We start from the raw sequence: 19,180 nt of genomic DNA, 5'->3' as shown, positions 1-19,180 counted from the left end.
GAGGACGAAGCAGGCAACGCGACAGATCGTCAAGTCCAGACACGTCCACTTAGATCTTGATAGCCTGCTCCAACGCCTTCTTGCGCTTCTCGACCTTCTTGTTCGCCTTTTCGCCCATGATACCACCACCCAGTGACGTCGGTGATCCTCGTACTTGTTGGCGTAGCCCTCGTTCACAGCAGAAACCAGCTTCGACAGCTCGTTCTTGTCCTCGCCCTTGACCTCAGTCAACGCAACTACAGCCGCAGTCTTCTTGTGGACGACTGTGCCCAATCGCGCCTTGCCCTTGATGATCGCATATGGGACACCCATCTTTCTGCACAGAGCAGGGAGATATACAACCAGCTCAATGGGATCAACATCGTTTGGGATCAGGACCAGGCTAGCCTTCTTGTTCTCAATCAGTCCGACGACGTGGTTGAGACCGTACTTGACGGTGTAGGGCTTCTTTGAAGCATCTTCCTTCTTCTTACCCTCAGACACAGCGGTGGCTTCGGCAGTAAGACGCTCCTTCTTCTGTGCTTTTGTCTCTGGGCGGTACTTGTTGAGGAGCTTGAGGGCTTGTGCGGCGGTGTTGCGGTCGAGAGTCTGTTGGAACTGGGCGATCGCAGGTGGGACCTTCAGGCGCATATGGAGGATCTTGCGCTGGCGTTGGAGGCGGACATACTCTGGCCATCTGGGGTTTTGTGTTAGGCAATGGCGTGACAAGGTAGTGCCGTTGTGCTATGCTTACCTGACCATACGAGAGAGGTTACGGGGAGGCTGAACATCTTGGCCGATACCGAAGTTGCGGGGGCGCTTCTCGATGAGAGGGTTCTGCAGAGTTCTTGTCAGTATGCCGGGGCGGGGTTTGCGGCAACGAGAACGTCTTTGACGAGCTCGTCGCCTGCTGGGTAGTTATCTGAGACGTACCTTGGGAGCCTTCTTGGAAGTACCCTTGCTACCCGGGAAGGGAGCAGGAGCGGCTTTCTTTCCTTTGGGGGGCTGTCATTGAGAAAAAAGACGAATCAGTAAAAATGCATTTCTCGTCGGAAAACAAGAACACAGATTGTGTGAAGGGTCTTTCTGAACTCTAGCGAGCATCTGGATCTTGACGCACGAGCAGGAAATCGTTGTCTTAGTACTCTGTTACCGAGCACAAGGGAACGAGATCCTGCTTGCGTGCCAAATTCCAAGACCTCCAGCCAGTATGATATTTCGGATGTGCTGGACATTCATTGCGACCCCGAGAGACATGGGCTATGCCGGAGTGCTCAGTGAAGAGTTCCGACAAAGGCCAGTAGGTTTCTCAGTTTGTGTAGTCGCAAAATGTTCGCAGCGAGTTGCAGTCAAGCCATAGCTCGTTACCGAGCATACTTGTTGACGCAGGTTCGGGTGATGGATGCGGAGGCGATCTGGTTGCTTACCATGGTGACTGTGTCGACGGAAAGCGTAGGATGAGGATACAAGGGCAAGAATCTGAGCGACGACAAGAACAACTGCGCTTGAGATGCGGTCGTGGGTTTTGGCTCTGCAGTGTGGATGAGCAAAAAAATCTTGGCAATGGGTTTGACGAGCTAGCCGTTTTCAGAATCACGGACCGACGATAGCTTTGAGTGACGCCGGATGACAAGATCCCGCAGCGCCGTGGGCATTCAGCCTCCTACTATTCGAGGTCTGTCTTCAGGCGACCAAGTCGCTGTTGATGTTCTGGAAAGGACATTGTGAGGTATGATCTCATCTACATCTATTTCACACCATTGCTATGCCCAGCGTTCGCTTTTTGCATAGCCAAATAATATGCCTCCGCAGCCTCAAGCGTCCTTACGTTGGCTCCGAGTTTGTTCATCGTCTCAATCCACTCATCTTCAGGATCACTGTCGAAAACAATCCCACCGCCAGCTTGCAGGTACGCCACATCGTCTTTCCAGACCATCGTTCGCAGAGCAATGCAGGTGTCCATAGCCCCTTCCTCAATCCTCGTGCCATCCGGCGAGACCTGCGAGAAACCAAAGTAGCCCGCCGCGCCAGCATACACTCCTCTCTTCTCTTTCTCGAGCTCGGCTATCAGCTCCATAGCCCGCACTTTCGGCGCGCCTGAAACCGTTCCAGCTGGAAATATGCTCCGGAAGGCAGTAAATCGTGTCTCGCCCTCTCGCAGTATGCCAGACACCTGGCTCACCAGGTGCTGTACGTGGCTGAACTTCTCCACAACCATCAATCTGTCCACTCGCGTCGAAAGCGGATCGCAGACTCGATTGATATCGTTTCGCGCCAGGTCAACCAGCATGACGTGTTCAGCTCGGTCTTTTATACTGTTGCGTAGCTCATCTGCTAGCTGCTCATCCTGCTCGGGATCTTGGCCTCGCTTGACCGTGCCCGCAATAGGATGGGTGATGATACGGCCGGCTTCTTCTTTGACGAGAAGTTCGGGTGACGCACCGATTATGCTGAAGTCTTCGCAATCGATGTAGAACAGATATGGTGATGGGTTGACTGTGCGGAGGTGTCTGTAGATATTGAAGGGGTGCAGACTTGTAGGCCGTGCCACTCGGTGTGAGGGAACGCATTGAATGATATCTCCTTTCGTGATGTGTTTCTTTAGTGTGGTCACATGGCGTTCGTATCCTGTCTGTCCAATATTCGACGTCGCTTTATTGCCGGTCTGTATCGGTCTTTGCACAGGGATGGTATATGCTCATCTTGAAGCGTCGCGATCGTCCGGTCGAGTATGGCGCTGGCTTTTGTATATGCTGTCCGTAGCTGCTCTTCTGATCCGCTTTCCGGCACTCTGACGTATGTTATGACCTTGCATACATTGAAGAAATGGTCGAATGCTACGATCGTGTCGTACAGCATGAAGAAACTTTCTGGAAGGTTCAAGACGTCTTTCATGGGCCTGGCTGTTTTGGGTTCAAAGTACCTCACACAGTCGTATCCCACATATCCGATCACACCGCCAGTCAGGGGTGGAAGCTGCAGAAATGGTACTGAGGCCACCCGATACTGTGCCAGCTCCTCCTCGAGTTGTGGTAATGGGTCGCCCTCAATGCCATGTCCCGGACCCGTCTTCAGTACTTTCAAAGGATTTGCGCCCACAAAACTGTAACGACCGATCGTGCCTGTTGTTGCGGCACTCTCATATAGGAACGATAGCTTGGCGCCTTGCGACACTTTGAGATATGCTTGTGTGGGCGTGAAGAGGTCGGCCTTGATTTGCGCACATAATGGCACGAGGTTCGGCGGATGTGGCGAGTCTTTTGACTTCTTCAGTATGTCGGTCACCTGCTCGAACGAGGGCTTGATCTCGGACTGCATCGCATCAGTGGCTTTGGTCAATGTGTGCGACCGTACTGAAGCACTTACCGCGGGAAGCATGCTGTTTATAGGTTGTCGGTGACAATATCGCTTACCGTTTGGTCCGCAATTCGCAAAATAGCGGGAGGCCTGATGCCTATGCCTGAGTACCAGACGTCTCCGCAGAAATCCTAGCGACCCGACTTCGTGCCCAGCACTAGAGTGGGAAAGATCATGGAATCAGAGTCATAACTTTGAACATGCGGCGGCGAGGTCCTGGAGTTCTTCTCGCATGCGGGGACGTTGAGTTCTTGCCCTGAGAGCTTAAATTGTCGCTAAACGCGAGCCTAAATCGACCTCCCACGCGTTGGTCCGCCGCCTAAAATTACGTAGCGAGCAGGGATTCGAGCCTGCGGCCATGTGCTTTTCCCAGCCACCACATGCAACTTTCCTGCGCAAGTTTCGAGCAGGCTGCGTTGGATCGTCCAAGTGAAGATGTGTCGAAGACTTCAATTCATTGCGATAACCAGAACAGCCTAATCTAAAGTCACGCGCCAGAAGTGAATCATTCAAGTGACAACCACCGCGCGCGATGTATCCCAACGAACTGTCGCAAGATGTGACACGCCCGTCGTCTGGCTGGACCAACGACTCTACTTTTGCCGACAGTGCTATCAGCATGGGCACGGCTACGCCGAAAAACTTCGAGGATGATTCGATGCAACTCCGACCGCCCTCTTCGTCCACGCCGTCCCTGTCCGAACGTCTGACTGGACTTGCTGCCCTCGCTTGGGCGGTTGAACAAGATGGGTATATTGAAGACGCTACAAGGAACAAGATCTGGAAGTCGCTTTCGCGTGTCGAGAATCTCCTGGAAGACCGAGATGAGGTCCCTGAAGCAGATTCCAAAGGAGCTCCAGAGAATGCTGAAACACGAGAGATCGCCAATCAGTTCAGTGAAGAGGATGTCGCACAGCTTGACCAGATCCACCAGCACCTCACAACAACCGTGGCTGAGATGCGACTTCGCCAACAAGAGCAGCACCATATATATGAGATGGCCGTTCGGAGGCTAGACGACATAGCAGGCACATGCGCTCGACAAAAAAGGCGGATCCAGGAACTCGAGACTGAGGTTGGAGCGCTAAGGACAGAACACCAGAAATTGTATCGCGACAGCGAGGGCTTCCAGCAGCATGCTGAGCAGTTGACTGCAGAGCTGCAGCGGAGAGACGTTGCGCTGCAAGCCATGTCAAGTGCAGTCGCCGGCTTGGACGGGTGGATTTCGACCACTTTGGCTCCTAACCAGCGTGCGACACGACTAGACCTTCGGACACGCGGTCGGGGAAGGTTCAAGACACATTACTATGTCGAGGTCCCTATCGACACTTCGCCAGATGATGGTGTGGACCCCACCGTGGAAGCTCGAGAATTGCGTGACGGCATCACAGCATGGGTTCGAGGCTTTCGGGACGTGGAATCGGCATCCCTGGACGCAATAACCGTCAGTCACGACGTGCACCCGCCGCCTGTATTCGACAACAGGACAGTCTCGAGTAGCGTGGAAGATTCGATGCCAGATGTGGAAGAATGGGGTGACTTCCAGACCGCTTCGACCGCTAACATGTTATTGAGGTGAAGAGCGTTCTGATGGTGAATGGAGCGTATTACAGAGGCAGGCGATTTTCATCTCTGGAACTTGATGACGGCCACCTAGCATATTTTAGAAAAGACACATGGATACTCGGTGTATGCATACCTGTGAGGCCAAAGAGAATGCCACTCTCATACTGTCTGCATCCCAAGAAAGTGAATGCTCGACGGCTGTCGAGTCCCCGTTCAGACTCGAGGCTGCATCATTGCTGACCAGGTCTCTATCTTTGATTGCATCTCCATCCCAGCCGGACGCAGGGGCTTGCCACGAAGCCATCAGGTTGTAGCGGTGTTCAGCATTCCAGATTCGTAGATCAGCGTAGCTCGCGCCTGCCAAGCAAAACCCGTCGGGCGAGTAAGACAGCGCTTTCAGAGGCTGGCTGTAGCCCAAGGTGAGCTTGCAGAGGGTTGTGATATTGTTTTGTGTTTCGCTATAGCTCCAGGCTCTGATCGTGCCATCGACGGAGCAAGTCGCAAATTCAGTTGTAGACAGAGCTTGTCGGCCCTTTGCAAGGCGTGGCCGGATTTGTAGACCTGTGATGGGAGCGTGGTGCGCCTCGTGGACAAGATCCCGTGACGGTAGCCAAATTCGTCCACTCTCGTCAGAAGCTGCCACAATCAAAGATTCGTTCGCGCTTTGCCAGGCGCACTTGACAAAGGCCCAATTCTCGTTCCCCGTCGCGGAATTCGACCAAAACTTCTGTTCCACCTCAAGCTCAGCGTAAGCTCGCAAATGATATACAACCCGGCCACCAGAGGCGCAAACAAAAGCCTGATTCTCGAACACGGCGCAATCGATATCTTCCAGTGTTTCTGGAACAGTCACTGTGAGGGGGTATTGGTTCATTCCTCCTCCGGCTGAGATGCTCCACTGCATTATTGTCGATTCTGTGCTCGCGTCGCGCGAAACTCCAACAAGCCGCGTGCCATCTCTCTGCCACTGCAAGCGCATGACGATGCGTTGTGAGGCGCTCAAGATCTCGACTAAGCCAAAGCTGCTTCCATCGTAGACATGAACCTCGCCGCCAGTGGGTGTCGACACGGCAATAGCGAGCATCGCGCCGGATGGCGCCCATGCAACAGCTGTGACGCAAGTTTCGCTCGGGGGCGGGATTTTGATGAGTTCCTGAAAAGTGGTTGGAGGACTCTGCGAGGATTCTGGCAGCCTCCACAATCCACATACTGTGTCACTACGACCGGTGAGTAGGCTCGTATCGTTTGGACGCCATAGGACCTGTGCCAGATTCGTGTAATCGAGTCCAAAGATAGTCGTGGAATCTGCGAGGTCTGTCACCTCAGCTGGTTCGACTTGCACGGCACGACTTTCCCCGTTCACCAGGGTGTGTAATATCACAGGCTCGGGAGGAATTTCTCTTTGCTGCTCACCATCGGAATCGACATCCATGCGATCGTCGCCATGAACACCATTGATTGCGGCAGCTATATCCTCTGGACCAGGAGGCTCGGTCGCGGAAGGTGATCGACCATCGTGAGAGGCTGGGTGCCCATTGGGTGCATTTAATTCGATGTTGGTGACAAGAGTGGTGCTGGTTGGCGCTGGTTTGCGGCCAACAGATCCGTTGCGTTCACTTGTGGGAGCAGCAGTCTTTCTACTTTTCTTTGGAGCTGGCTGGGGCAACAATTCCGAAACCCCGTTTGGCGGTGCATCTCGCTTCAGAGGCACAAGAGAGGCCGGCGGAGATGGTTGCGGACCCGTAGATTGTGGTCGTGCGCTGTCTCGGACTTCTTGCACAGATCTTTCGCTCTCAGGACCGAAAAAAAATCGTGATGGACTCAATTCTCCTGCAGGACGCCCCTGCTACGGAGGGGTCAGGACCGGGAATTCTTGGCAGGATCGAAGCAGCAGACTTACCTCATCTATTGTTAACGACAGGTGATGATAGCGCAGGCCTTTCTGGACAAGATTGATCAAAGCTCTACCTTTGATGTGATGCGCAAAGGGGAGTTGTTCGGCGTCGACGTTCCAGTCGCGTTGAAGCTTGACTGCAGCCTCGCCATAGCCTGGAAGGATCAGTACAACAATAACTTTTGCGCTAAACCCAAAGGAAAGAAGTACCAGCTTCTTGAAGATATCTAGAAGCACGAGGTCAGCTCTTGTTCTTGAGCCGGAGAAACGGTCTCAAGGCACACGAACCTCCATATAAGATAGTTGAGTTGATCTGAGTTCAATGGTGGCGGCCTCGTGGAGGTCGTTGAAGGGGTCTCAGGATCCATGGCTACATGCCATGCTCGAGCAGGGCACGAACCCAAGGGTGGAACCAAAGGAGAGGCGTTGAACGTTCCCGATCACTGTCGCAATGCAGCGATAAGTGCTAGCTTGCGATACTCGAGTGTCGGAATCAATACCTTGTTAGTGAAGGCGACGGGGTCAATGGTTGGCGCTCGGGGATGACTGGCGGAGAATGGAGAATATCCTGAGCTTTGCGGGATCTTAAACTCGGGAAAGGTGCAGAAATGTTTGCGCAACGGCTTTCGGCGCAACCTGATGGGCAGACGCGCGACTGCACAGATCAATGAATACTAGTAGACGCGCTGCAAGATCGTGGATATAAAGACAAAGTAGAACGATGATTTCGATATGAATGAACAGAAACGATGAAGTCGTGTTTCGATTTCGAACAGGGCAAGGTAGGCCAGGGAGCGGCCTCGAAGCCAAGATGCGGCCTGCAAAGACTCATCAGAGGGAACCGTGGAGTCGCCTGTACTCTTGGGGTCTCGTTAAAGATCGGCCAAAGTTTCAGCCTCCTGGTGTAGATGATGCGCACGAGTCATTGGTGCATTTCTTCAATGCTGTATAACGAATGCCACCATTCTAGAGGCCGGACTGTATGCTACTACACGGGCATAGGCATCAACGCGCCTTGCATGATCCTCCGATGCTTGATGCGATACCACGCCACGTGTGCGCTACGGAGAGATGCCGATGCAGACACTCGCCCATGAGCCATCGGGCAGTCCTACATCACTAGACCTTGGCGATGCTCCTACAGGGCTGAAGCGGGCGCCTGTCGGAGCTGTCGGCGCACGTGAAGCACTGCAGGTGCCAACAAGGCTTTGGGCCGCATGACAGCGTTTGTGCAGGTTCGTTTCCCGTCTTTGATCTCGTCGTAGTGTTGTATCGGTGGGCAATTGTGCTGATCTGTCGCATCCTCGCTCGCCTCTGCGTCAGCTCTTTACGATCGCATTGCATAAGAGGTCGCAGACTGCTCAGAGAATGTCACCAAGATCGAACCATGGCTAGTTTCCGATTCAACATTCCGGATTTCACCAAAGTACTTCTGCTGATCGACATCGCAATATGCGTCCTCTACACGCTCGCGCGACTGAGGCCTTTCTCGAATGAAGCCGGCACGCACGCGTCCGATGTCCCATACCTTGCGCTTGTTCCGGCGAAAGTCGTCTACTATCCATGGACTCTTTTGACCACCACCTTCGTTGAACAGAACCTGTTCAACTTCCTCATCAATATCGCGACAGTCCTTTTCGGCGGTCGATACTTTGAAAGAGCATGGGGAAGTCGGGGCTTTGCGATGACCGTGCTCGTCACCTCACTCATACCAAATATCCTTATCGCACCGCTATACTGGGCATGGGGCGCCATCATGGGAAATCCAGATCGCCAGTTGACGCCGTGCACGGGAAGCATCACACTGCAAGCGGCGTTCATCGTAGCGTTCAAGCAACTTGTCCCTGAACATACTATCAGCATTTATAAGGGCATGATCAAATTCCGAGTCAAGCACTTCCCAGCCATATTTCTTCTACTCAACACCGGTTCAGGGCTTGTCCTCGGCACTGACACAGCCTTGGTCTTCGCCTGGCTCGGTTTCCTCACATCCTGGATCTATCTACGTTTCTACAAAAAGCAGCCAGACCTGACCGGCACCAGCACGAATATGAAAGGAGATGCCAGCGAAACCTTTGCATTTGCGACGTTCTTTCCAAATGTCATGCAGCCACCAATTGCTGGCCTGACGGACAAGATCTTTGAGTTACTGTGTACGATCAAGCTCTGCACACCCTTCTCGGATGAAGCAATAGAGTTGTCAAACCAACATGCGGCGAATAGAGGCGACGCAGGATTACCGACCTTTGTCAGACAGCCACGAGCCGGTATGGGCATGAGCAAAAGAGAGGAAGCAGAGCGGCGACGAGCTCTGGCATTGCGTGCACTTGACCAGAGGCTGAACGCGGCGCCTAGTCAGGCAAAGCCACCGGTCTCGGTCACGCCGTCTCTCGCTGCTGGCGCTGATCAGCAAGCCCTGGGACAGACGGACTACAAGCCGGATGACCACTAGTACATAATTTAAGTCGCCTGCGAGTAGAGACACGTTCAACGACGTTGCTTTTCACCCTCTGTTATTTCTGCACTGATCGTCTCGGCGAGGGCCGAAAGACATGCCTGCTGGGTAATCTTCGAATGACGCATGCTCCTGCGGCGATCGGTCCCGATGAAGCAGCTCGATCACGACAACCCCACAAGTGCTCGAACCTCATCTCATTCAAGCTCCAATCATCTCAGCACGCCTACATAGCGACCTACAATCATCCTGCATAACGCAGGTACATCTTGCTCTTCGACAACCTTGCTGACCCTTTAGCTTCTCCCGCAAGCGTTCTGAGGTAGGTGCCATGCAGAAGTCATCGTCCAAGTAAGTTTTCGCAACTCTAGCTCATGCATATATACACCCGGCTTCGCGCCGTGCCATGCGACTTCACCGTGGAAGTCACGATTGTATCAAAAGGTCAGCACGTCTTCGCAAAACTTTTTAGGCTACCTCTACCGTATCTTTCATGATGAAGACTACATCCCTTGCCCTAGGGCTTGCGAGCTTCCATTTCGCCGCAGCTCAACTGTACCCAAATCAATCGCCACTCAATCACACGTGTGCACTCAAGGAACCAGTGCTCTCTTGCTCCGCGGGCGCAAATCCATCCGAGACGGATACATGCTGTATGTATCGTGGCACAACTCCAGGCCAGATGATGGCTAGTCACGATTCGCGCACTAACGACCATAGGCACTGAAACGTTTGGCGGACTACTACTTTCCACGCAGTGTAAGAGAACATATTCAAACATGTTGTTACACTACTGATACATCCAACAGTCTGGACTATATATACAGGCCGCGAAGCCGAAGGCCAGCTCCTCCCACCCAAACACTGGGGTCTACATGGACTCTGGCCCGACTTCTGCAACGGATCGTACACGCAGTACTGCGATCTCACCCGCCAGTACGACCCCGATCCTTCGCCAAACACCACTACTGGAACTCCCAGCGGCACACCGGTCCCACCCTGGCACGGCGTGTCTATCGACGTGTGGATCGAGGAATTTGGCCGGGAGGACCTCATTGCTTGGGCCAACGAGTACTGGATCGCACAGGCGCAGCCCAATACTGAGCTGTGGGCGCATGAGTTCAGCAAGCACGCGACGTGTTTCAGTACATTTGACGTGCCCTGCTATGGGCCAAAGTACGTGGACCACGAGGAGATTATCGATTACTTCGATACCGTGATAAAGTACTTCATGCAGGTCCCGACTTATGAATGGCTCGAGAATGCGAGTATTGTACCCAGCAACAGCACTAGCTATAGTCTCAGCGACTTCCAAGGCGTTCTGACCGATGCGTATGGAACTTTGCCATATGTTGCTGCTCAGGACCCAGGTACAATGAGACTGCCGCCGGGAAGGGCAGCTCAGACAGTGGCAGAACAAGTCTGAGCGAGGTCTGGTACTTCAGTCATGTAAGTGCTCAATCATCTTCCGGCCGTAGCGCACTAACACGATCATCACAATAGACGCTCGGCAGACCGCAAGATCACACCGGAAGTAATATTGCCAAAGTCAACTCCACCACAAAGTCGAACTGCGCAACGACTGAGGGCGGCGTGTGGTACTATGAGAGATCGAGCGGGAGCGAGAGATCTTGAAGCTCGCGGAGAAGCGGCATAGGCATTCTACTAAGCCGGCAACAAGAGATTCTGGAGCTCGCGAGATGGAGCATAGACACCCTACTAAGCCGGCAGCAGTGGTCCCGCGGCCATTGCCAGTATTAGAACGCTTGTGTCTTCTTGTCCTCAAGCCCTGCCATCTCCTGACGTCCGATCAAGGCAACACTTTTGCTGACAATAATACGATTGCAACTCTTGACCGACTTCGTAGTGTAGCACATATTCGAGGCGACACGTCACCCGCCCGGCTGCCTGGTCCAAAGAACACATACCTTTTCATTCTCAGCTTTCTCTGATCAAACACACTCTTGAATCTGACCAGTGCTCTCCAGCTCTGTTGCTTCACCGCGTCCGCTTTATTGCGACCCCACGGCAGTTTCACTGACCTCGAGATGTCCACCACATTGGATCAACCGTCCTCTGTGACCGAGCTCGCATTGCTCAGGGTGCCACTGTCTGCCGGCGCGTCATCTCCCATTGCTACGCGAACCGATGTCTCTGCTGTCAAAGCTCCCATACGTGCTGGTCTGCTCAAAGCAAAGAATGCTATGCAGGACTTCTCAGGAGAGAGCTTTGCCTTTGCGATTCTCGAGGCTGATGAGGAGAAGAAATTTGAGAGTTCGCAACTTCAAGCACATTCACAAGGACGAGAAGAGGCAGAGACAGAAGGAGAGGCAGCAAACATGATTTTGAAGGAGACTGTCGACGTTCTTATCATTGGTGGCTGGCCATCTGTCGACTTCCACGTCAGGACATGGCTACCAAGTCCAGAAAATCAAGCACTTCTCGTCGAAATCGGCAACTCTGGCGCGACGACCAGGTGGATGTGGCATGTCGATCGCCGTCGGGAGGACCTCGAGGGCCTCCTGACGAGTGCTGCAGCATCCAGCCCTGGAGGACTTCACCTCCATCGTTTAGTCATTGACAACCCTGAGATGATGGAGAAGGCAGAAGTTCTGCTGGCAGACCTGCAGGGAGGTGTTGGAGTAAGGGGAGTCGTGTCGGCATGGCGTATCGATCCTGGCTACTGGGCAGAAGGAGAGACAGATATGAGAGCGAACGCAGGGGTTGATGCTGCGGAACTGGTCATTCTTCTCAGCACTGGTATGGATGACGAAGTCGACAAACGTGCCGGAGACGTCATTAATCAATTCGTTGGATTGGCAGTGGATTCGACCAGCAGAGTCGGAACGATCATGAACATATGAGGTAGAACTCAGTCAGATTCTCCCGTCCTGACAGTCCCTGTTCAGACCGGATGACGCAAAGGTGAAGAAGGCAACCACCCCGCAGGAACACGAACGGGGCCCCCGCCTTCCGCCTTCTTTGCGCCCTTCCGAGTACGATATCGAGGTTCCTGCGGAGATGTGATGTAAGTGCACAGGTGCAGGCCTTTGCCTTTGTATGGCTGATCTGAGACTATCATGGCGAGCATGCTGCCGTCGCGGCCCAGTCTGATTACAAGACTGCATATATATTCGACCCCCATAACTCCCGTTGACAAAGAAGTGAAGTACTGGCCCAGGTCCCCTGATCTGTCACTTCCGTGATCGAATTCGAACTCCTCGAATTATCTTCCGCACGGGAGTTCACGAACGCTTCCATTTCTCATCAAAACAGTCACCAACGTGATGGCCACCAAACCCACCTCACCTCACACAACGACCTTGCAAGCCACATGCCATTGCCACACCTTCTCCCAGACCCTCACCCTCCCCAATACAGCCTTTCCCCTGAAGTCCTCCATCTGTCAATGCAACACCTGCCGACATGTCACGGCCCAGCTCCTCTCCACCTTCGCCGTCATTCCCGGGCCCCTCCCCGACGCATGCTTCTTCACCCATCTCGCCAAATACGAGTCTACTAAGGGCTTCGAGCGCTGGTTCTGCCCGGTCTGTGGCGCGAGTGTGCTGAATGTTGAGCGGCGGAAGGGCGGGACGGAGGTCGCGGAGTGGGAGTTTGCCACTGGCGTGCTGGAATTTCCGGAGCAGGAGAAGTTGGGCAAAGGTCCGCTGGACGGACGCCTGAGTCGCGCCCTGATGTGGGTTGCTGATACGACAGACGGCGGAGCGGTAGGGTGGGTCAATAACGGGAGGGGCGGAGAAGGACTACCTGGTGGGAGGTTCATGAAGGGCCGAGACAGCGAGACTATTTCAGACACCACAGCAATGGAAATGATGGTCAGCAACGCGAAGGGTCTGGCATCGAGCCCAAAGGAAGACGATGTCCTCAGAGTTCACTGCCACTGCCGCAGAGTTCAACTTACCATCCATGCACCATCTCCTGCTGCCAACCCAAAGGACTCCTCGGCAGAATTCTGCGCATGCACTTCTTGCCGCAAGTCCAGCGGCTTTGAAATCACTTCCTGGGCGCACGTCGCTAAGGACAAAGTCACCACTACCGATGGTCGACCGCACACAGAGATTCTAACAGAGCTGGCCCACTATGAGAGCTCCATGGGAACACATAGATATTTCTGCAAGACATGCGGAGCGACCATAGCGTACGATCGGGACGATCTGAAGAGGCTGGATCTGGCGTTGGGTCTGATGGACGATGGGAAGGGAAGCGGACGATTTGACGAGTGGTTTACATGGAACCCGGATGGCGAGGGCGTGGCGTACATGGAGGATGCGAGAGACAGGGGATTTGTTAGTAGACTGGCCGAAGGTGTTGGAAGAGATACAACCAGAAGGGACCAGGGCCGGCGATGACGGAGTCCCTCCAGGGTAAGGGGAAGACTGGCTGTGTCTGCAGAACAATTTGTTGTCTTGAAATGGGTATCGCTATAAGCGTCCAGCTAGCTGATATGAGCATAGTGACTTTTTGATACAACCACTCTGTCGTCTGTCGCATCAGATCAGCGAAATCGAAGAAAATTAAGCGCCGAAACGCTTCTCGGCCGCCTTCCAGTTGATGACGTCCCAGATGGCCGCGAAGTACTCGGCTTTCTTGTTCTGGTACTGGAGGTAGTACTAGGCAGGATCGTTAGCCGGACGCAAGGCACACACATATCGATTGGAGTTTTGTGGTCAACTTACAGCATGCTCCCAAGCATCAACGCCCAGCAATGGCTTGTATTGTCCCACTACGGGATCCTGGTTTGCATAAGTCTTGATGCCGACCTGGCCAGTAGTGTTGTCCTTGACAAGCCACGCCCATCCGCTGCCCTGGATGCCGGCTAGTGCTGTGTTGAACTGCTTCTTGAACGGCTCCAGACCGCCGAACGTCGCATCGATGGCTTTCGACAGTGCCCCAGAAGGAGGCTCGCCACCGCCCTGGTTCTTCGGTGCCAGGTTCTCCCAGAAAAGACTGTGGTTGGTGTGGCCTCCGCCGTGGAAGTTGATGAGTGGTTGTAGAGATATTTTGGTAGCAATATCGTCCTTTGCTTCGGCGGCGGCATACTTGTCTGCGGCATCGTTGTACGAATTTACGTATGTCTGATGGTGTTTGCTGTGGTGGAGTTCCATAATCTGACCGGAAATGGCGGGCTCGAGGGCGCCATAGTCATCTGGGCGAGGCAATTAGCACGGGAAGCGGTTGGAAGAGCAACGTGCTCACATTTTAGGTCAGGCAATGTAGCCTTGGTCCGGATGAATGTTCGGTCTGCAGTAGTGATAGCACGCAAGCCGTTCGATGCGCCAACGGCTCGTAAGGTCGTAGGTCGGGCGGCGGACTTGAGAAGAGAAGCCATGGTGTCGGCTTGATGGGCGTTTCTGGTGTGTTGATGGAATGGGTTCCTATCGCAGCAGTGTGTCGTGTACGAACAGAAACGCTATATGATTGGTATCTTCCTGGTGAAATAGCAGGAAGCTCACTGCATCTACGGATACACTGGCACCAGAGACTCGGAGTCGGAGAAGCAGCGACCCCAGGAGTTACGTCATTTCAAATAACAAAGCTTGGCGAATATTCTCCAAGGGAACCTTGAATGCGGCCAGGCCAGGCGCCTGAGCAGTTGTCGAGTCTTTCAGGGCTACAAAACAAAACATGAGGTATGGTTGTAACGGTTGATTCGACAATCCTGGAGGGACAGACTGCGTCGGCGGGTTGTGAGTGACAGTGCGAGAAGTGGCGGGTGTTGTCCCACGGCCGACCATGTCATCTTCAGATGAAGCAGAAGGTGAGACCTTCCAACTTCGAGATTACGATCAAGACACCGACGATGAAAGACCGAACAAGCGCAGGAAGACTGCCGCAAAGCCGTTATGGAGCAAAGGCATGAGTTTCGTCTCCTCCACGGTATCGGCTGCAATTGAAGGCAACAACGAGGAGGACGAAGACGAGCAAGATGTTGATGATGAGCGGCCAACAATGGGCTCGATGGGCGGCTTTCGCAGCGCCTTCAACATTGGCGAGTACTCGGCTGACGCCAGTGAATCCTCTCCGGCCCCTGGAAATGAAGCGCCAACTCCTCAACAGCCCATCGGCGCAGGACGATCTGCTTTTGGGCCCGGCGGAAAGATGAACAAGAACTCGTTTGCTGCGCGCATGATGGCGAAACACGGCTACGTCGAAGGACAGGGTCTTGGTAAGGACAGACAGGGCATCTCTGCTCCAATCCAGGTGCAATTGTTGCAAAGCAGGGCTGGCCTTGGTCAGGGAAGCGGCCCAGCGCCGCCGAGGCAACAGAAGCAGAATAATGACAAGGCTTCGAAGCCATCCACGCCAGGCGCAAGCACGCCCAGGGTCAAGGCACCTCCGAAGCCAAAGTACACAATCGCTGCAATTGAATCGAGAGGACTCCATGTCCCAGAAGCTATGAAGTCAATCATCATCGACGCAACGGGTGCGGAAACCAGGACAATTTCTTCGGTGTCTGCATCTGGCTTCTCGACACCAGTGCGAGAACAGTCCCCAGGGACCATTGAGAGGTCGAAAGCTTCAGCACGCATCAAGCTGCAGCTTTCCGCATATGCTGAGGCCTGGGATGCAGCAAAAGAGGCCGAGTCTCGCCTCGACGATGAAGAATCTCAGCTTGCGACTTCGATTGCGTTGCACGAGGAAGAGGAGCAAAGATTTCGCGATCTTATTACCACATTTGAGAGGGTGACTGCCGACGATTCTGCACAGCAGAGGTCTTGGGGCGATGTGGTTGCTCGTCTTCTGGTCATCCAGGACACCTACGCCCCCTATATCGAAGATCTCGACCTTCCAGAACTTGCGATTTCGTGCTTGGAACCAGCGTTTCGATCTGCAATTCTCGATTGGTCGCCGTTGAATCAACCCGGGCACTTTGTTGATTCTCTGCAATCGCTTTCATCATTGTTACAGATACCCAAGATTCAAGCCAGTCATCCTCGGAAGCGTACTACACCATACGAAACTCTGCTACTACAGCATTGGTATCCCTATGTACGCGGCGCCGTTCAGCACGAATGGTCAATATATGACCCGTTACCACTCGTTACTCTTCTCGATAACTGGAAACCTTGTCTACCGCCATGGCTAGTCACCAAGCTTTGTGGAGAGATAATTCTTCCCCGTCTCATCGAAGGTGTTCATCGATTCCCAAAACGTGCGGCGGAACAGCACTCTACCAGCACATTAACTGATGGCACAAGTACGCCAAAGAGACTGCCTGCACCAGATCTTCACGCCTGGCTCTTCGACTGGTGGAGCCTTCTCAGCGATCCTGATTTTGACCTCGAGCTTTTCCCGGAGCTGCGTTCGGCTGTCAAGAGCAAGGTCACCAGTGAAGTATGGCCTATGTGGAAGCCCATCTTGGGCTCTGAAAAGCAGAAGTCTCAGCCTGTCCGGTCACAACCACGGGCGAAGGAACGACAACAGGCTCAGGCTCACGCGGACTCCGCCGAGCCGAGTTATAGGGAGCTAGTCGACGCATGGTGCACGGAAAACGATCTGCTTCTTCAGAATACGGGTCGGAGCGATGCACTTGGGCGGCTACTATACCGTCTGGTGGATGTGACTGGCAAGGGCAAAGGGTCGTTGGTATACATCGCGGACGATGTACTCTTCGACGGCGATGGCAAACCCTGGATGCTTGACGATGACTTAATGCATCGTGTTCGCGGCAGAACCTCGTAAACGTAGAGTGCTGTGTAGAGAAATTACAAGAGACGCCTCTGTGCCACTGCTCGTGGACATGAATTTCCTAAATGTTGGTATGCATCAGTGCCATTTGCAGTGTTGCAGCACCAGCAGCTTGGTGAAAGGCGTTGCCCCTGGATAAAGGGGATGGCAGCCAAAAAGACTAGCGCCGGACTCGATGTGTCGGACCCTTTTCCTCACAACTTTGCCTGTAGAATGTGTGGCGCATTTTTCTAGGCACTGGCCCCGCCAATTGGCGAAGAACAGATCCAAAAATAATCTTTCCCAACGTCGGACTACATCAACGACATCATTACTGCACAACGTGCGCTCCCTAATGAGGTTACCCAGAGATGAGATGCGATGCGATGTTTGCTAACATGTTTGACGGCGTCCTCAATAGAACAAGTTCTGCGAGGACACCTCCATAGCGTAGGAGCGGTCGTGCGAACTTCTGAACACTCACCGCCATGTGCGGCGATCATCCTCGGTGCCCCCACTATGGGTGTGGACTCAGGGGTTCAGCCAGTCAAGACAGCCCTCTATCACGATCGCGTCAGGGCTCGCTCTTTTGCGGGCCAATCTATACTCAATCGGACACCGTCAATAGTCCCAGGAGAGGCACTACTCCTCGAGATGCTGCTCCGTGCATGCGGTGCTCTGCCCGACAAGTGCTTCTGATGAAGCCGAAGACGCTGTGCATTTCATAGTCCGCAGTCCGGCTCGTGGTAGCCGATAGTCTGCATGCGGGCCCAGAAAACCAGAATGATTCCATTGCATCTAGGGAAGGTTTGTCCACATAGCCCACCCGTTGCTATCCCTTTGCTTCGTCCGGACCCTTAGCGTCTCAATAAATTATTTTTGCTGGTCGTCGGAGTTGTTTGCGGTGTCTTGTCTCAAGATTAGCAGATCAGAATATATTGACCAGCTCACCGTGGGCAAGTCGTCTTCTCCCCTCTCTTCCCACACAGCAAACACAGCACCACCCTATCGTGATCGTAAACATCTACTTATACACCACCAGCAACCTAAAGAACCCCCCCCATCCCTCACCGTCAAAACTACCATTCATCAATGAGCAAGCGGACTTCTGTCAGAATGGCCAACGGATCTGCTGCTGCGAACGGGGTCGTCCCCAGCTACCTGCTCACAGACAAGGTTGCTCTCGTCACCGGCTCTGGTAAGTCCATAACCCAATCCCGAGCCCCTCACCTCCCCTGAGCCACAGGGTGACGCAACGGGCCTACCTTCCGCTGAACGGCGACTGACGAAAGCACAGGCCGTGGCATGGGTCGCGAGACCGCTCTCGAGCTTGCTCGCCGAGGTGCCGACGTCGTCGTTAACTACGCCAACTCCTCCGAGGCCGCAGATGTGCTGGTGAAAGAGATCAAGGCCCTGGGTCGGGACTCCATTGCCGTCAAGGCCAACGTTGCCAACGTTAAGGAGACGATTGAGATGTTCGCAAAGGCAAAGAAGCACTTTGGCAAGATCGATATTGTTGTCTCAAACAGCGGTGTCGTCTCCTTCGGCCATCTGAAGGACGTCACCGAGGAGGAGTTCGACCGTGTCTTCAACATCAACACCCGTGGCCAGTACTTCGTTGCTCGCGAGGCGTACAAGAACCTCGAAGTTGGCGGCCGCATCATCCTGATGGGCTCGATCACAGGTCAGGCCAAGGGCGTGCCAAAACACACCGTCTACTCCGGCTCAAAGGGTGCCATTGAGACTTTCGTGCGTTGCATGGCTATCGACTGCGGTGACAAGAAGATCACGGTGAATGCGGTGGCTCCCGGTGGTATCAAGACTGATATGTACCACGCTGTGTGCAAGGAGTACATTCCAAACGGCGAGAACTTGAACGACCAGCAGGTTGATGAGTATGCGGCGACTTGGTCGCCTATGAACAGAGTCGGCATGCCCATTGATGTGGCGCGTGTGACTGCATTTTTGGCATCGCAAGACGGGTAAGTGCACTCTATGATCAGACGCATGACGTCGTGTTTTCCATCGAGCACAACACTAACAAAGTTGCAGAGAATGGATCAACGGCAAAGTGCTGGGCATCGATGGTGCTGCATGCATGTAAGCGCATTCGTAAAGGCTTGCACAGAAGGCATTCAGCGAAGGGCATCACCAGAGCGATGAGTACGATTTCGTTCCACGCTTACTTGAGTCTGTGGACGAGATATATTGTCGCAGGAGGTCGGTGCGGCGTGGTCACA

At 53.7% G+C, this 19,180-nt stretch overlaps 10 protein-coding genes across 10 annotated transcripts; 7 read left to right on the top strand and 3 right to left on the bottom strand.

Moving 5' to 3' along the window:
• Positions 1-49: 49 nt before the first annotated feature.
• Positions 50-3,357, bottom strand: AB675_10604 (Anthranilate synthase component 1; the record flags this gene model as incomplete). The annotated part of the gene is made up of 7 exons (XM_018139389.1): positions 50-97; positions 124-676; positions 734-816; positions 913-984; positions 1,808-2,644; positions 2,797-3,291; positions 3,346-3,357. 7 exons carry the CDS (start codon positions 3,355-3,357, stop codon positions 50-52), a joined length of 2,100 nt encoding a protein of 699 aa, XP_018000834.1.
• Positions 3,358-3,868: 511 nt separating this feature from the next.
• AB675_10603 (uncharacterized protein) lies at positions 3,869-4,915 on the top strand (the record flags this gene model as incomplete). The annotated part of the gene is made up of 1 exon (XM_018139388.1): positions 3,869-4,915. One exon carries the CDS (start codon positions 3,869-3,871, stop codon positions 4,913-4,915), a length of 1,047 nt encoding a protein of 348 aa, XP_018000888.1.
• A 47-nt stretch (positions 4,916-4,962) lies between these two features.
• AB675_10602 (uncharacterized protein) lies at positions 4,963-7,164 on the bottom strand (the record flags this gene model as incomplete). Its single annotated transcript, XM_018139387.1, has 5 exons — positions 4,963-4,989; positions 5,036-6,748; positions 6,803-6,951; positions 7,007-7,023; positions 7,085-7,164. 5 exons carry the CDS (start codon positions 7,162-7,164, stop codon positions 4,963-4,965), a joined length of 1,986 nt encoding a protein of 661 aa, XP_018000648.1.
• Positions 7,165-8,183: 1,019 nt separating this feature from the next.
• On the top strand, positions 8,184-9,248 carry AB675_10601 (uncharacterized protein; the record flags this gene model as incomplete). The annotated part of the gene is made up of 1 exon (XM_018139386.1): positions 8,184-9,248. The coding sequence occupies one exon, from the start codon at positions 8,184-8,186 to the stop codon at positions 9,246-9,248; it is 1,065 nt and encodes a 354-aa protein (XP_018000686.1).
• Positions 9,249-9,747: 499 nt separating this feature from the next.
• Positions 9,748-10,886, top strand: AB675_10600 (Ribonuclease T2-like protein; the record flags this gene model as incomplete). Its single annotated transcript, XM_018139385.1, has 5 exons — positions 9,748-9,904; positions 9,972-10,010; positions 10,061-10,583; positions 10,622-10,700; positions 10,755-10,886. 5 exons carry the CDS (start codon positions 9,748-9,750, stop codon positions 10,884-10,886), a joined length of 930 nt encoding a protein of 309 aa, XP_018000608.1.
• Positions 10,887-11,299: 413 nt separating this feature from the next.
• On the top strand, positions 11,300-12,115 carry AB675_10599 (uncharacterized protein; the record flags this gene model as incomplete). The annotated part of the gene is made up of 1 exon (XM_018139382.1): positions 11,300-12,115. The coding sequence occupies one exon, from the start codon at positions 11,300-11,302 to the stop codon at positions 12,113-12,115; it is 816 nt and encodes a 271-aa protein (XP_018000909.1).
• Positions 12,116-12,538: 423 nt separating this feature from the next.
• AB675_10598 (uncharacterized protein) lies at positions 12,539-13,621 on the top strand (the record flags this gene model as incomplete). The annotated part of the gene is made up of 1 exon (XM_018139381.1): positions 12,539-13,621. One exon carries the CDS (start codon positions 12,539-12,541, stop codon positions 13,619-13,621), a length of 1,083 nt encoding a protein of 360 aa, XP_018000688.1.
• A 165-nt stretch (positions 13,622-13,786) lies between these two features.
• Positions 13,787-14,601, bottom strand: AB675_10597 (Superoxide dismutase [Mn], mitochondrial; the record flags this gene model as incomplete). The annotated part of the gene is made up of 3 exons (XM_018139380.1): positions 13,787-13,882; positions 13,949-14,418; positions 14,469-14,601. 3 exons carry the CDS (start codon positions 14,599-14,601, stop codon positions 13,787-13,789), a joined length of 699 nt encoding a protein of 232 aa, XP_018000588.1.
• A 404-nt stretch (positions 14,602-15,005) lies between these two features.
• AB675_10596 (Tuftelin-interacting protein 11) lies at positions 15,006-16,955 on the top strand (the record flags this gene model as incomplete). The annotated part of the gene is made up of 2 exons (XM_018139379.1): positions 15,006-16,583; positions 16,698-16,955. 2 exons carry the CDS (start codon positions 15,006-15,008, stop codon positions 16,953-16,955), a joined length of 1,836 nt encoding a protein of 611 aa, XP_018000728.1.
• Positions 16,956-18,056: 1,101 nt separating this feature from the next.
• Positions 18,057-19,044, top strand: AB675_10595 (Trihydroxynaphthalene; the record flags this gene model as incomplete). Its single annotated transcript, XM_018139378.1, has 3 exons — positions 18,057-18,138; positions 18,238-18,922; positions 18,993-19,044. 3 exons carry the CDS (start codon positions 18,057-18,059, stop codon positions 19,042-19,044), a joined length of 819 nt encoding a protein of 272 aa, XP_018000682.1.
• Between the last annotated feature and the right edge of the window lie 136 nt (positions 19,045-19,180).

The sequence above is a fragment of the Cyphellophora attinorum genome (genome assembly GCF_001299255.1).
Source record: "Cyphellophora attinorum strain CBS 131958 chromosome Unknown Contig11, whole genome shotgun sequence".
In the NCBI taxonomy this organism is placed as follows: Eukaryota; Fungi; Ascomycota; class Eurotiomycetes; order Chaetothyriales; family Cyphellophoraceae; genus Cyphellophora; species Cyphellophora attinorum.
Note: the sequence above shows the minus strand (reverse complement) of the source record. Positions and strands in the feature narration are given on the sequence as shown.